We start from the raw sequence: 16,016 nt of genomic DNA on the forward strand, positions 1-16,016 counted from the left end.
GTGTGCTGGTCTTTTCCATGTGTGTCCACATATACACACTGAATAACACTCATAGCAAAGACAGACACATTTCAATAGCTCCCTTTCGCAATCTTGGGCATTTCAAGTGCTACGCAGGCAATGCTATGCTTGTATTGTTGAAAATGCAGCCATTGGGTGCTGCCAGGAACAGCATGTTTCACTGGCACAGACTGGGGGATGAAAATTAGCTAGTATTCTCCACCATTCTCCTTCAAAATATTGCTGTGAGGCTTGGCTTTAGGTCTGAACTGAAGAGCACACCTCCTACAATGCTGAACTCCCAAACAGCAGAGAAACAGACAGTTGAACCTGCCAAATCCATTCTGTTTATCAACCACCCATTTCTATCTTCCCCCCCCCACCGCCACCAACCCATTAACTCCCCTCAGATTCTGTCACTCACCTATATACCCAGCACAACTTGCAGTGACCAACTAACCAATCAGCTCACACATCTTTGGGATGTGGGAGGAAACTGGGGCATCCAGGGGAAACCCATGTGGTCACAGGTAGAACATACAGACTCCACATGGACAGCACCAGAGATCAGGATTGAGCATCTGTGAGGCAGTGGCTGTAACAGTCACCATTCTGGGGCAAGACTTGTACCCAGACCCTCTGGCTCAGAAGTCAAAGAGTGAGCCACTGAGTCAGAGCTGAGGTTAGAATCACAGCATGATCAAGTATGACACAACATCTGTGTTTACGCAAACACTGACCTTCATGGAATGCAGATTCTTCAACATTACATCTCCAATTCTTTGGTAATCGCCTTTAATGTGAGCATTGGATCTGCCTTCCCTGTCAGTGGAATAAAATGTACATGGGGTGAACTAAGCAGTAATGGGAAAGCCACAAACATGAGAAGATCTGCAGATGCTGGAAACGCAGAGCAAGACACACACACACACACACACACACACAAAATGGCTGGAGGAACTCAGCAGGCCAGGCAGCATCTACAGAAAGGAATAAACAGTCGACGTTACGAAACGAGAAACCATCGGGGCTGGATGAAAAAGGATGAGGAGTCAGAGGAAGAGGGTGGGGGAAGGGGAGAAAGAGGTACAGGGTGGTAGGTGACAGGTGAAACCGGGAGGGGTGGGGTGAAGTAAAGAGCTGGGAAGTTGATCGGTGAAAGACATAAAGGGCTGGAGAAGGGGAAGAATGTGAAGGAGGAGGACCACCAGAAGGTGGGGGGGGGGGGTGGTGATGGACTGGTAAGGAGAAAGGTGAGCGAGGGAGGCAGGAATGGGGAATGGCGAAGGCAGAGGCGGGGCAATTGCCAGAAGTTTGAGGAATCAAAGTTCCTGCCATCAGGTTTGAGGCTACCCAGACGGAATACAAGGTGTTGCTCCTCCAACCTGAGTGTGGCAATGTATACCTATATTCCTGTACATTCTACCTCTGTAGACATGGGGCCATGAAACCTCTACTCCCCACATCCCAAGTCAATCCCACTAGCACACCCACACCCACTCCGTTGCACTGACTCTCAATGAGGCAATCTCCAATCACATTCTTATCTGTGGTCCCCAACCCACAATAGGAAAGCCTCCGTCTTCCCATCTTGAAAATCTAAAGTTAGTTCATCTCCAGCTTCTTCTAGCTTATCGAGAGCCTGTTGACCTAAGGCATTACCTCTGCCAATAGAGTGGAGTAGTGACTCTGAACAAGTCGATGAGTTCAACAGGGGTATAGGAGGCAGCGCCAATGTAGGCGTCAATGAATCAGAGAAAGAATTGGCGAATGGCCCCAGTGAAGGATTGGAACAGGGACTGTTCCATGTGGCCAACAGAGAGATTGGAGTAGTGAGGGTTTATGTGAGTACCATTGGCTACTCTTTGATTTGTAGCAAGTGACAGGAGTCAAAAGAGTGAGTTGTTTGGTTTAGGAATGATTTCACCCAAACAGATGAGAGTTTTGGTTGAGGGATTTGGTTGGATCTTTGTTGCAGAAAGAAACCAAGGATTTAAAGCCTTTCTGATCAGGGATAAACTCTGTCACTCTCTCTTCACAAACTTGCCAAGCATTTGCAGCTTTTTCTGCTCCTGTACTCATTATCTGTGATTGTTTACTATGATAATCCAGTGGCCAGCAACAGACCCGTCAAGCCTCACATCCAGCATCCTACTGAGGTTTTGGAAACTAACTTGGTTAACCAAAGTCGGAAACTCTACGAGACTTTGGCGGCACTTTTAAACCTGAGCTGAGTTTCTGATCTTTTACCCACACGTTCACTAACGTCACCTTCTCCAACACCATCACCTGGCCAATCTGGCCTCAGCCTCAGCAGCTGAGACTTGTTTCTGTTTAACTCCAGCCGTGACAATTCCATCACATTCTACCTCTATACACGTGGGGCTATGAAACCTCTGCTCCTCATGTCCCAAGTCAATCCCACTAGCACACCCACATTCACAGTTGCACTGATTCCCAGTTATCCAATCTCCGATTACATTCTTAACCTCGGTTCACAATCCTCCATCCTGCGTCACCTCCTCTCGCCATCCAACGTCAATTCTGCTCTTTGGCTCCACCGCACATTGAATTACTCACCATTAGCATCCGTACCTTCAGCATGTAAACCCAAACTTCTGCCTAAACCTCTGCCTCTCTGGTCTGCAGATCGCTGCCCCAGTAAAACAGTCAACATATTCAAAGACCCTACCCTTTAATGAGGACAATCTCTCTTCTTCTCTCTCCCATCGGGCAGAAGACACAAAAGCCTGAAAGCACGTACCACCAGGCTCGAGGACAGCTTCTACCCTGCTGTTACAAGACTATTGAACAGATCCCCTTGTCTGATGAGATAGACTCTTAACCTCACGGTCTGCCGTGTTACTACTTTATACCTGATTGTCTGCCTGCACTGCACTTCCTCGGTAAATGTAACTTTTATTCTGCGTTCTCTTCCTTGTTTTCCCTTGTACTGCCTCACTGTACTGTTTTTAGCCCACTCTGTAGTTAGGGCCTTCAGCATTTTGGGCATCGAGGGAGAGAGGAAGAGGAGAGCCATCCGCAGTACCAGCGATGCGGCAGAGAGGGCCTCAAGATGGCTGTGGCTCAAAAGACGGGAGCCATGGAGTCATAAGTAGCTAGCCATCTGGACACAAGCTGGGGTCTGATCAGCCTCAGCTGGGTCACCTGGAGGAGGTTGTATGATGTTGAAAGACCAGAAACACCCGATGATTCCAGGAACATCACTGAAGATGTGTCCAGAAGCATCAATAGATGCATGTACACAGCTAACCTGTCTGGATGGCATGCAGAAGAATTTTTTTCAACGTGCCTTGGTACATACGACAATAACAAACCAATTTATCAAGACACACCTTAAACCAACTTCTTCCCATGTTTCTGACCCTTGGTCCCATTATATGGCTCAATGTTAATCTTTGATTACATTCCCAAGAAGCATATTGTGAGGCTTCTTGCTGTGTTAAAGTGCTATCTAAATGCATTCATTTACGGGAAAGAAAAAGCAGGGGGGAAAAGTGAATAACGTATAAAAAGCTTTTGCTAAAAGGGATCTTTGTTTCATCACAATTGAGCATGGATGTTTACAAACATTTTGTCTTCTACGCAAATGTATAACATTTTGCTTTGCGTATTATTTTTAAATATAACTCAGAAGATAATTCATTGCCATCATCTTCATGTTTTTGATGTAAGATGATCATTAGCTGAAACTTAGCAGCTAAAAATAGCGTTCCAATTAAAGTTTCACGATGAATATTTGCAAATCATTTGCAACGCACTGGGAGTCACACAGAATACTCCAGTAAATTCATATGCTTCCAAGTGAATGACCATGGGTACCTTGGTGCTGTTAATTTGATCAATTACTGTATAAAAACCAAAGGTCGTGAACAGTGGTGGATACAGACCAGTCGATCACAGGCACAGCCTTCCCCGTCACTGTGCACATCTACAAGGAGCATTGTCACAAGGAGGCATCTTCCATCAGCAAGGACTCCTTCCATCCAGCTCTCTTCTTGCTGCTGTCATCGGGAAGAACTTACAGGAGTCTTAGGTCCCACACCACCAGGTTGAGGAACAGTTATTACCCTTCAGTCATCAGACTCCTGAGCTGATTCCACAACCTTACTTTCAAGGATTCGACAACTCATCTTCTCAGTATTATTTATTTAGAAACATAGAAAACCTACAGCACAATACAGGCCCTTCAGCCCACAAAGTTGTGCCGAACATGTCCCTACCTTAGAAATTACTAGGCTTACCCATAGCCCTCTATTTTGCTAAGCTCCATGTACCTATCCAAAAGTCTCTTAAAAGACCCTATCATATCCGCCTCCACCACCGTTGCCAGCAGCCCATTCTGTGCACCCACTATTCTCTGAGTAAAAATCTTAACCCTGACATCTCCTCTATACCCCAGCACCTTAAACCTGTGCCCTCTTGTGGCAACCATTTTAGCCCTGGGAAAAAGCCTTTGACTATCCACACAATCAATGCCTCTCATCATCTTATACATCTCTATCAGGTCACCTCTCATCCTTTGTCGCTCCAAGGAGAAAAGGCTGAGTTCACTCAACCTGCTTTCATAAGGCATGCTCCCCAATCCAGGCAACATCCTTGTAAATCTCCTCTGCACCCTTTCTATAGATCCCATATCCTTCCTGTAGTGAGGCGACCAGAACTGAGCACAGTACTCCAAGTGGGGTCTGACCAGGGTCCTATATAGCTACAACATTACCTCTCAGCTCCTAAATTCCACTCCACGATTAATGAAGGCCAATACACCGTATGCCTTCTTAACCACAGAGCCAATCTGCGCAGCAGCTTTGAGTGTCCTGTGGACTCAGACCTCAAGAGCCCTCTGATCCTCCACACTGCCAAGAGTCTTACCATTAATACTGTATTCTGCCATCATATTTCACCTACCAAAATGAATCACCTCACACTTATCTGGGTTGAACTCCCTCTGCCACTTCTCAGCCCAGTTTTGCATCCTATCAATTTCCCCCTGTAACCTCTGACAGCCCTCCACACTATCCACAACACCTCCAACTTCAGTGTCATCAGCAAACTTATTATTTAAGTTAAATTATTTACTTAATTTTATTGCAGTTTGTGTTCTCTTGCAAATTGATTGTCAGTTTTCGTGTGCAGCTTTTCATTGATTCTTTTGTATTTCTATTCTACTGTGAATGCCTGCAAGAAAATGAGTCTCAAGGTAGAGCATGGTGACACCTATGTACTTTGTGATAAGCTTACCTTGAATGTTGAATTGTCAACGTTTTGGGTCGAAACCCTGCACTAGCACTTAAGAGTGGTGAGGCGCGGTGGCCAGTATAAAGAGCAGGGGAGTGCCGTGTAAGGATTCAGAGGTGATTGGTGGTCTGAGGAGGGGCAGTAAGATGACAGGTAGTGGTAGCAGGGATCTCCTCTCTCCAACAAAGCTACCCAACTTGCTATCTCCAGCATTTCCATTTTTATTCCAGATTTCCAGCATTTTCAGAATTTTCTTGTGTGTTATGTTTACCCACCAAGAGATGCAGGACGGAACTAGGTCCTTCACCCCAATTGGTTCACGCCACCTAAGCTAGTCCCATTTGCCTGCGAACCTCTAAACCTTTCCTACCCACGTAGCTGTCCAAGTGTCTTAAAGTGGTTATTATACCTGTGTCTATCACTTCCTCTGGCAGCTCATTCCACATACATATCACCCTTTGTGCAAAAACATCCTCCTATTAAATCTTTCCTCTCTCACTTTAAACCTAAGCCCTCTCATTCTTGATTCCACGACCCTCGGAAAGGGTTAAACTTGCATGGCTTTACTATATGAATGTTGATAGAGATTCCAGGATTTTATTCTCCTCCAACTGATGTCTCTTTGTTTCTGTGTCAGGGGGGTTCTGTAGCCTAATTTCCTAATTTCAGTCAGGTAGAAAATCCCAGGAGCAATGCTCTGTGAATGACCTGTGGGGTGGAGGGAGTGGGGGCAGGAAGGGGCTGGTTAGTGGGGATTTACCAATAAACGTGTAAGAGGACTCACCCCAGCAACACATCTTACCACAGAGCGAGCCTTTGTTCAACCTCTCTCAGAAAGCCGGTGTGAAACTTGTGGAGAGGCTCAAAGTTGGAGAAGATCATGGTCTTCAACTGTTCCGGCATGACATCGTCTCTGGTCACAGCACTCTGGAAAGACTGAGAGAGAAAGAGAGAGAGAAAGAGGTCAAGGATGGACTGTGAAGTGCAACCACTGGTTACATAGACTCCACTTGATATTGAGAGTAAAGAACATACATTCACCAACGCACTTTAAACTTGCCATCAGATCCAAGATAATTTTCAATCCCTTTCCTTTCATTTGTATGGTTTAATACATTACATAAAATGCATTATACAACCTTTGACCTCCCAAACTACCTCATTATGACCTTATTGTTTATCTGCTCTGCACTGCACTTTATTCTGCATTGTTATTGTTTTACTTAGCTCTTCCTCAGTGCTCTGTGCAATTCATTGAGCTGTATGAGCAGCATGCAAGATAAGCTTTCCCCATGTCTTTGGTACATGTGACAATAATAAACCAATTCCAATTCCCTCAGTGAGAAGACGGAATGAAAGGGAAGGTATGGGTAGGGGTCGGAGTTAAAATATTCCTTTGCAAGTTCCAACTCAACCATTGTTTCAGACGGAGTCTGAATGGAAATCAGATGCCTCTCAATCATTGGAACTGGAGGGGTGCATGACCCTTGGGTGACTTCCTGGAGGAGGCGGCGTTACACAGACACTGCCCAGAAGCAAGTCAGCAGGCCTCATCCACCTCCTGCCATTTGCGGCCCTCTCAAACACCCCTCCCCTCCATCCTGGGTATGTTTATCCAACTTCTTTTTCAACCCATCTCTGTCCTTCGTCTCCACCCTCATTCTAGGGATATACAGTCAGGAGTAGGGCCAATTAGATCCTCGTTCATCTGGACCTTGTCACCATCTCCCTGTCTGGGTTCCATAACCTTGAATCTCCCAAACCAGCAAAAACCGTTCAGCCTCAGTCTTGACATATTGAATATTTTGGGTGGAACAGTCCCAGATTCCCACTGTCCTCTGTTTGAAAGATTTCTAATATCCAAACCTCAGATATTTTTATTTCTGATACCCTGATTCCCAATGTCTGAGTCTTTGTATTTGGTGCCCTGATTCCTGATGTCAGATGTCCTGATTCCAAATATCTCCCTGATTCCTGAATTTGATACCCTGAAATCTGATGTCTGATTTTTGATATTTAATATCCTGATTCCTGATATCTGAGATTCCTGAATGGCTGGGTTCCAATTTAACGATCTACCTGTTCTGGACATCACCGACTAGTTTCTCTGTCTCTGCTGACTTCTTAAAACTTTTTTAAAACCCTCAATTGAAACAAATCTTCCAGACACAGAGGAATAACCTCACATACTCAAGGAAGAGAATTGAAGACTAATTTGGGAAAGGGACTTTTACATGTGGTGTTGAATAGTTATCAAATTTCAAGTTATTTTAACATTTTCAGTTTTTTTTTGTTTAAAGCATGTATCTCCACGACACAAGTGTTACCCTGGATGCAGAAGCCAGCAACTTCCCATCAATGTTCTCGGGGATTACCCCGATTAGCTCTGTTGTTCCTGTGTTAATATAGGGCCAGGCCCATCCTTGGCTCCAAGCAGGTCAGTTCACGGGCGAATGAGGGGTTGAATTAGCTTAATCCTTTTCCCATACTACTGGAAGCCATGTGCAAAGGTCTAAGTCTGTGGAATTACTGAAAAAGGAACAACTTGCAGGTCTGTAATGGTTCTCAGAACAAGCCAAAGCTCAGTCTCTGGAGAGGAAATGAACCATACGCTAAAAGATAAATGGTAAACTCTTGGCCTCTCAATCTACCTCATGGTGGTTCTCATACCTTATTTGTCGACCTGCATTGCACTTTCTGTGTAACCAGAATACATACTCTGCTTTCTGTCCATTACCTGGAGGTAATTGTGCATGGAATAATCTGTCCGGATGGCACACAAAACAAAAGCTTTTCATTTTATCAGAGTACACATGACAATAATAAACCAATACCATTACCAGAGGTGAGACAGCTGCCCACTAGCCAAAACACTGAAGGAATGCATGGAAGATTTGCACTGCAATGCTGCCGAACCTCTCCCCAGTTACATGTAAAAGACAGCACTTCTGGACTTGAGTGGAACTAATTAAACTCTGCTATTGATTCATAATTCACATCAGGAATCAGAACATCAGATTTCAGGAATCAGAATATCTGGTTAAGAAGGCACTAGTTGGAGGATCGCGTTCAAGAGCCGTGAGGTAATGTTGCAACTCTATAAAACTTTGGTTAGAATACACCAGAGTATAGTGTTTATTCCTGGTCGTCTCATTGCAGAAAGGATGTGGAAGCTTTAGAGACGGTTAGGAGAGATCTGCCAGGACACTGCCTGGATTAGAGAGTGTGTCATATGAGGAAAGGTTGAGTGAACTAGGGCTTTTCCCTTTACAGCAAAGGAGGTGGCTTGACGGAGCTGTACAAGAGGATAGGAGGCATTGATAGAGTGGACAGCCAGCACCTTTTACCCAGGGCAGCAATGAGTAATAGGAGAGGACATAAGTTTAAGGTGATTGATGGAAAGTACTGGGGGGAATGTCAGGTGTAGCATTTTTACACAGAGAATGGTAGTCGCAACACACTGCCAGAGATAGTGGTAGGGACAGAACCACAGTGGTAGGGACAGAACCACTAGGAATATTTAAGAAACTCTCAGCTGATGGATGAAAGTAAAATAAAGGGCTATGGGCTATGTGGAAGGGAAGGATTAGACTGATGTGGGATATAAAGGGCCTGTTCATTTGTTTGTTATGTGCCGTGCCGTATGATGTGGGTGATAAGAATCAGGTTTATTATCACCAGCATGTGATGTGAAATTTGTTAATTTAGCAGCAGCAGTTCAATGCAATACATAATCTAGCAGAGAGAAAAATAAATAAATAAATAAATAAATAAACAAGTAAATCGATTATTTATATTGAATAGATTTTTTAAAAAGTGCAAAAACAGAAATATTGTTATGTTAAAAAAAAAGTGAGGTAGTGTCCAAAGATTCAATGTCCATTTAGGAATCGGGTGGCAGAGGGGAAGAAGCTGTTCCTGAATCACTAAGTGTGTGCCTTCAGGCTTCTGTACCTCCTACCTGATGGTGACAGTGAGAAAAGGGCATGCCCTGGGTGCTGGAGGTCCTTAAGAATGGACACTGCCTTTCTGCGAAACCACTCTCTGAAGATGTCCTGGGTACTTTGTAGGCTAGTACCCAAGATAGAGCTGACTAGATTTACAACCCTCTGCAGCTTCTTTCAGTCCTGTGCAGTAGCCCCTCCATACCAGACAGTCAGAATGCTCTCCATGGTACCACTACAGAAGTTTTTCCAGTGTGTTTGTTGACATGCCAAATATCTTCAAACTCCTAATAAAGTACAGCCACTGTCTTGCCTTCTTTATAACTACATCAACATGTTGGGTCCAGGTTAGTTCCTCAGAGATCTTGACACCCAGGAACTTGAAGCTGCTCACTCTCTCCACTTCTGATCCCTCTATGAGGATTGGTATGTGATCCTTTCTCTTACCCTTCCTGAAGTCCACAATCAGCTCTTTCGTCTTACTGACATTGAGTGCCAGGTTGTTGCTGCGGCACCATTCCACTAGTTGGCATATCTCACTCCTGTACGCCATCTTATCACCACCTGAGATTCTACCAACAATGGTTGTATCGTCAGTAAATTTATAGATGGTATATGAGCCATGCCCAGCCATACAGTCATGTGTATCTACAGAGTAGAGCAGAAGGCTAAGCACACACCCCTGAGGTGTGCCAGTGTTGATTGTCAGCGAGGAGGAGATGTTATCACCAACCGCACAGATTGTGGTCTTCCAATTAGGAAGTCGAGGATCCAACTGCAGAGGGAGGTACAGGGGCCCAGGTTCTGCAATGTCTCAATCAGGATTGTAGGAATGATAGTATTAAATGTTTAGCTATAGTCGGTGAACAGCATTCTGACGTAGGTGTTTGGGTTGCCCAGGTGGTCTAAAGCCATGTGGAGAGCCACTGAGGTTGCATCTGCTGTTGAGCTATTGTGGAAATAGGCAAGTTGCAATGGGTCCAGGTCCTTGCTGAGGCAGGAGTTCAGTCTAGTCATAACCAACCTTTTAAAGTGCTTCATCACTATCGATGTGAGTGCTACTGGACGATAGTCATTAGGCAGCCCACATTATTCTTCTTAGGCATTGGGTATAATTGTTGCCTTTTTGAAGCATGTGGGAGCTCCCACCCATGGCAGCGAGAGGTTGAAAATGTCCTTGAATACTCCCGCTAGTTGGTTGGCACAGGTTTTCAGAGCCTTACCAGGTACTCCAACGGGACCTTCCGCCTTGCAAGGGTTCACTCTCTTTAAAGACAGCCTAACATTGGCCTCTGAGACGGAGATCACAGGGTCATCAAGTGCAGCAGGGATCTTCACAGCTGTAGTTGTGTTCTCCCTTTCAAAGCAGGCATAGAAGGTTTTGAGTTCATCTGGTAGTGAAGCATCGCTGCCATTTATGCTATTGGGTTTGTAGGAAGTAATGTCTTGCAGACCCTGCCAGAGTTGCCGTGCATCCGACATCACCTCCAATCTCATTTGAAATTGTCTCTTTTCCTTTGAAAGGGCCCTCCACAACTTACACCTGGTTTTCTGGTACAGGCCTGGGTCACCAGACTTGAATGCCACAGATCTAGCCTTCAGCAGACAACGTACCTCCTGGTTCATCCATGACTTTTGATTTGGGAATGTACAGTAAGTCGTTGTGGGCACACACTCATCCACACAGGTTTTAATGAAGTCGGTAACAACTGCAGCACACTCATCCAGGTTCGAAGATGAATCCCTGAATACAGTCCAGTCCACTGATTCAAAGCAGTCCTGTAGGCGCTCCTGTGCTTCCCTTGTCCACACCTTCTTGGTCTTCACTGCTGGTGCTGCAGTCTTCAGTCTCCGCCTATAGTCAGGGAGTAGAGGTACAGCCAGGTGATCAGACTTCCCAAAGTGAGGACATGGAATAGCACGGCAGGCATTCTTGGTGGTGGTGTAGCAATGGTCCAGTGTGTTGTTTCCTCTGGTATTGCAAATGATCTGTTGATGGTAGTTGCTTAGTGATTTTTTTCAGACCGGCCTGATTAAAATCTCCCAAAACGATGGTGAAGGCATTAGGATGCGCTGTTTCATGCATGATGATCCTATTACTCAGATTGACATTCCTGACGTTCGACTGAGGTGGAATGTAAACTGCTACCAAAATGACTCCAGAGAGCTCCCGTGGTAGGTAAAAAGGACAGCACTTTACTGCTAGGTATTCCAGGTCTGGTGAGCAAAATTGGGACAGCACTGATACATATTTGTGCACCAAGAGTTGATCATGAGGCATACTCCTCCATCTCTGCTTTTGAGAGGCTCTATAGATCTATCCTGACGATGATCTATCCTGATCATGGTCTTTCCATGACCATGATTGTTTCCGGCAATTTTTTCCTGCAGAAGTGGTTTGCCATTGCCTTTTTCTGGGTTGTGTCCTTACAAGACGGGTGAGCCCAGCCATTATCAGTACCCTTCAGAGATGGTCTGCCTGGCGTCAGAGGTCGCTTAACCAAGACATGTGATATACACCAGCTGCTCATGCAACAATCCACCACCTGCTCCCATGGCTTCACATGACTCTGCTGGGAGAGTGGGGTCTAACCAGGTGCTACACCTTGCCCAAGGATGGCCTGCAGGCTGGCAGAGGAAAGGAGTGCCTTACAACTCCTTTGGTGGAGACATATCTCCACCCCGCCAGCCAACATGGCCTGTACTATCCCTGGATTGTCCAATGTTGTGTTTTAATTCCAACCTTGCAAACTCCTGATGTATTTAGAGCAAACAGAAAACTTCTAAGTTCAGCACTGAATTAGGACATAAAAGCATTTGTAATGTGGATTCTATTCACCATATGACAGGATGAGAGTTATTTGTAGCCTTTGTGAACAACATCTCTAACAAAACACACAATTCATCGAGAAAGAGTCAAATTGAATCTGATTTATTTAATTTCCCGTCTTGCACTAATTTGGAACTTGTATGCCACTAACTTCATCGGAAGGAGCAATGATTCTCGGAAAAGGCAAAGCAATTTGAATAAAAATGCATGGCATTGTAATCAGAATCAGATTTACTGTCTTGGGAAATTTCTGCTATTTTATTTAAGATCTGCCTTCAGATTATACATGATGGTTCTGTCAAAAGCTTAAATACTATATTCTGCATAACGTCTGCCTTTGTCCAGAACCTAGTAACACCTTATTTTTCCAATGCACTGGGGTCGAAAGGTGATGACAAGCCCATCATTTCTTTCACTGACGCCAGACTTGTCCTATTTGCCTTCAAATATACAGGCTTGATTTGGAGTCATAAGGCATGGGTACCCATACACACCATGCAACACACAAACACACAATATACCCACTAAGAAAGGGGATAAGCAGATAGACACAAACAGACATAGATGGTATATCTCCGTAACTCCCAACCCAGTACAAACAGGAGCTGACTGTTCAGTGACAGCACCAATAACTGGTCTGCACCTACCGTTGTGATGACTTCAAGGTCCTTCAGGTAGGTTCGTTCGGTGGTGGACACCTCTTTGGCAATAAAGTAGGCTTTGTCGGCTGGGAAACGCTGGGAGAATCAGAGCAACAACTTCCATTATTAGTGTAATCAGGCCTTGTCACCCAGAGTTTCACACACATCCCAGATCAACAGTGGGAGAACCATGTCAGCACAAGTGCTGGGCGTAGGGCTCCCTCGGAACTGAAACCTGGCTTTAAAAAAACACACATGTGGATCAAAGTATCTTTGTGGGTGATTTTCCTCTGAGAATTCTCATGTTTGTGGTCGAAATGAAGGCCGTGGAATCTCTGTGAGACAAAACTCACCAACAACCTGCTCACTGTTCCTGACTTAGAGTGTGACCCAGCAATCTATGGCTGAGATTAGCACTGGCTAATAGGTGAATTTCTGCTGTTCCCTTATCAAGTTAAAGTTAACTATCCATGCTTATTATAATTCTCTGCCCAACTTGTTCATAGAAAAACATTAAGGTTGCCTAACCATAAATTCAATATTGATTGGCCAGTTGTTAACCCTCTTCCGAGTGATAGAAGCCACCTTCAGGAGGCAGCCCTATTGTAGATACTACCCATTGTGCACACATGTATCTGTGCACATGACAATAAATTCAACTTTGACTTTCCCAATGAAATTTAAATTCAAGTTAATTTCATTCCAAATGATAATGGATTTCAGGTAGCCAAAGTCTGCAATAATTTAGTACATAATATAGTTTGGCTGAGATGGGGTTGGCTCAGGTACGAAGTGGCTCAAATGTGAAATCACTGGACTTAGTGCAGTGGTTTTCTAGCCTGTTGAGATAACCAGCGTCCTACCTTCCTCCTCATTTCCTCCTCTTCGTCGGCCTTGACACAAGTGGTGTCCGTCAGCAAGGGTGTGGTCAATGGTGAGTGCGTCCTGCCGTCCGGGCTGAGGCTGGGAGACAGGGAGAGGTTCAGGACACCGGGCCCAGCCTGGGAATTCAGCGAGAGCTCCGAGACATGAGGGCTGCATGCCAGGGACACTGCAAAAGGCACAGCAAGTCACGTCACACCTTCTAGACCCCCGAGCCACCACTGGCTGCGTGCATCAATCAGCCAATCTAGAAACCTCCGGCCCCCTGAAGCGAGAACCTGTGGTCCATGGACCTCACAGGGAGGTCATCCAGTCACATGGGCTGGTCTGAACCTGTGGTCCATGGACCTCACAGGGAGGTCATCCAGTCACACGGGCTGGTCTGAACCTGTGGTCCATGGACCTCAAAGGGAGGTCATCCAATCACATGGGCTGGTCTGAACCTGTGGTCCATGGACCTCACGGTGGGGGGGCATCCAATCACACGGGCTGGTCTGAACATGCTCTGCCTACAAAATGGAGACACGAGAGACAGCAGATGCTGGAATCTGGAGCAATAAACAATCTGCTGGAGGAACTCGGTGGGTCAGGCAGCATCTGTGGCAGTGGGGAGGGAGTGCAATGGACAATCATCTGGTCTGGTGAAGATGTGAAGAAAAAGGATTCTTCAGGTACCAATCCCAATTGAAATTAATGGGCTCACATATTGTGTTAGGTCCAAGACCTCATCCCCACATCTTGGTATTGGATTATTATTTCCATGTGTACCAAGATACAGTAAAAAGCTTGACTTGTATAGCATTCACACAGATCATGTCCTTCCATAGAGCATTGAGCTATAATAAGGCAAGACAATAACAATGCAGAAAAAAGTAATGCAGTAAAAGCTACAGAAAGAGTGCAGTGCAGGTAAAATGATAAAGTGCGAGATCGTAATGAGGTCAAGAATCATCTTGTAATACAAGAGGTCTGTTAAAAGAGTCTGATTAGACTGGGTTAAAGCTGTCCTTGAACCTGGTTCTATCTTAGGCACGTGCAGTTCTGGGAGGCTTAGTCGTAAAGCACAACCAGGAAATCACCCACAGAGCCCAGAGGCATTTCCATCACATAACTACCAGTGCAGAGTGGTGCAGCGAGTAGAGCCGTTGTCTCACAGACCCAGAGACCAGAGTTCGGTCCTGACCTCAGGTGCTGTCAGTGTGGAGTTTGCATGTTCCCCCTGTGAGCTCTGGATGCTCTGGTGCCATCCCACATCCCAAAGCCATGTGGTCCAGTGGAGAAACTGGCTACTGTAAATAGTTCTCCAATGTCGAAGTGAGTGTAATAACTCGCGGCCCGTGATGCAAGAAAAGGTTTTATGGAAAATTAGTTCAGAATGGAATTGTTCTGAGTTATTTCCCTCAGTCATATGGCATATGTTTCCAGCAAAATTAATGCATGTTAGAAACAAGAGAAAATCTGCCAATGCTGGAAATCCGAACAACACACACAAAATGCAAGAGGAATTCAGCAGGCCAGACAGCATCTATGGAAAAAAAGTACAGTTGACATTTCAGGCCGAAACCCTTCGGCAGGATTGGAGGAAAAAAAAGCCGAGGAGTAGATTTGAAAGGTGGGGAGAGGGGGAGAGAAATGCCAGGCGATAGGTGAAACTTGGAGGGTGTGGCCTCTTGTACGTTGGTGAGGCTCCCAGTGTGGCCTCTTGTATATCGGTGAGACCCGACGTAGATCGGGAGACCGATTTGCCGAGCATCTACATTTCGTCTGCCAGAACAAGCGAGATCTCCCAGTGGCCACCCATTTGAATTCCACTTCCCATTCCCATATGTCCATCCATGACCACCTCCACTGCCAGAATAAGGCCACACCTAGGTTGGAGGAACAACACTTTATATTCTGTTTGGGTAGCCTCCAACCTGACAGCATGATCACCGATTTCTCAAAATTTCAGCAATGCCTCCACCTCCCCTCACCATTTCGCATCCCCTTTCCCTCTCTCATGTTATTTCCTTGCCCACCCATCGCCTCCCTCTGGTGCTCCTCCACCCCCCCCATCCCCTTTTCTTCTTTCTTCCATGGCCTTCTGTCTCTTTGTCCAATCAACTTCCTAGCTCTTTGCTTCATCCTTCCCCCTCCAAGTTTCACCTATTGCCTGGCGTTTCTCTCTCCCCTCCCCCTACCTTTCAAATCTACTCCTCAGCTTTTTTTCTCCAGTCCTACCGAAGGGTTTCAGCCTGAAATGTTGACTGTATTTTTTTCCATAGATGCTGCCTGGCCTGCTGAGTTCCTCCAGCATTTTGTGTGTGTTGCAATGCATATTAGGTCCGGATCAGGGGTTCCTAATCTTTTTTATGCCATAGACCAATACCGCTAAGGCACCAGGTTGGGCAGCCCTGGAACCACACTGGAATACCTTTCTCTGCACTCATGCCATAAAAGAAACAAATGACAATTTTCTTT

At 45.4% G+C, this 16,016-nt stretch overlaps 1 protein-coding gene across 6 annotated transcripts in view; it reads right to left on the minus strand.

Annotated features, from left to right (window-relative positions):
• The window catches only part of farp1 (FERM, RhoGEF (ARHGEF) and pleckstrin domain protein 1 (chondrocyte-derived)), a 278,773-nt gene that overhangs the window by 57,786 nt on the left and 204,971 nt on the right, over window positions 1–16,016 (minus strand). For all 6 annotated transcript variants that reach the window (XM_063048415.1, XM_063048411.1, XM_063048414.1 and 3 more), the window contains exons 14-17: window positions 13,538–13,725; window positions 12,681–12,770; window positions 6,062–6,195; window positions 741–822 (exon numbers count right to left, since the gene is read on the minus strand). In XM_063048415.1, the coding sequence (XP_062904485.1) occupies window positions 741–822; window positions 6,062–6,195; window positions 12,681–12,770; window positions 13,538–13,725 (494 nt within the window). The remainder of the gene's footprint in view (window positions 1–740; window positions 823–6,061; window positions 6,196–12,680; window positions 12,771–13,537; window positions 13,726–16,016) is intronic.

This window comes from Mobula hypostoma, chromosome 5 (assembly GCF_963921235.1).
Source record: "Mobula hypostoma chromosome 5, sMobHyp1.1, whole genome shotgun sequence".
NCBI classification, from domain to species: Eukaryota; Metazoa; Chordata; class Chondrichthyes; order Myliobatiformes; family Myliobatidae; genus Mobula; species Mobula hypostoma.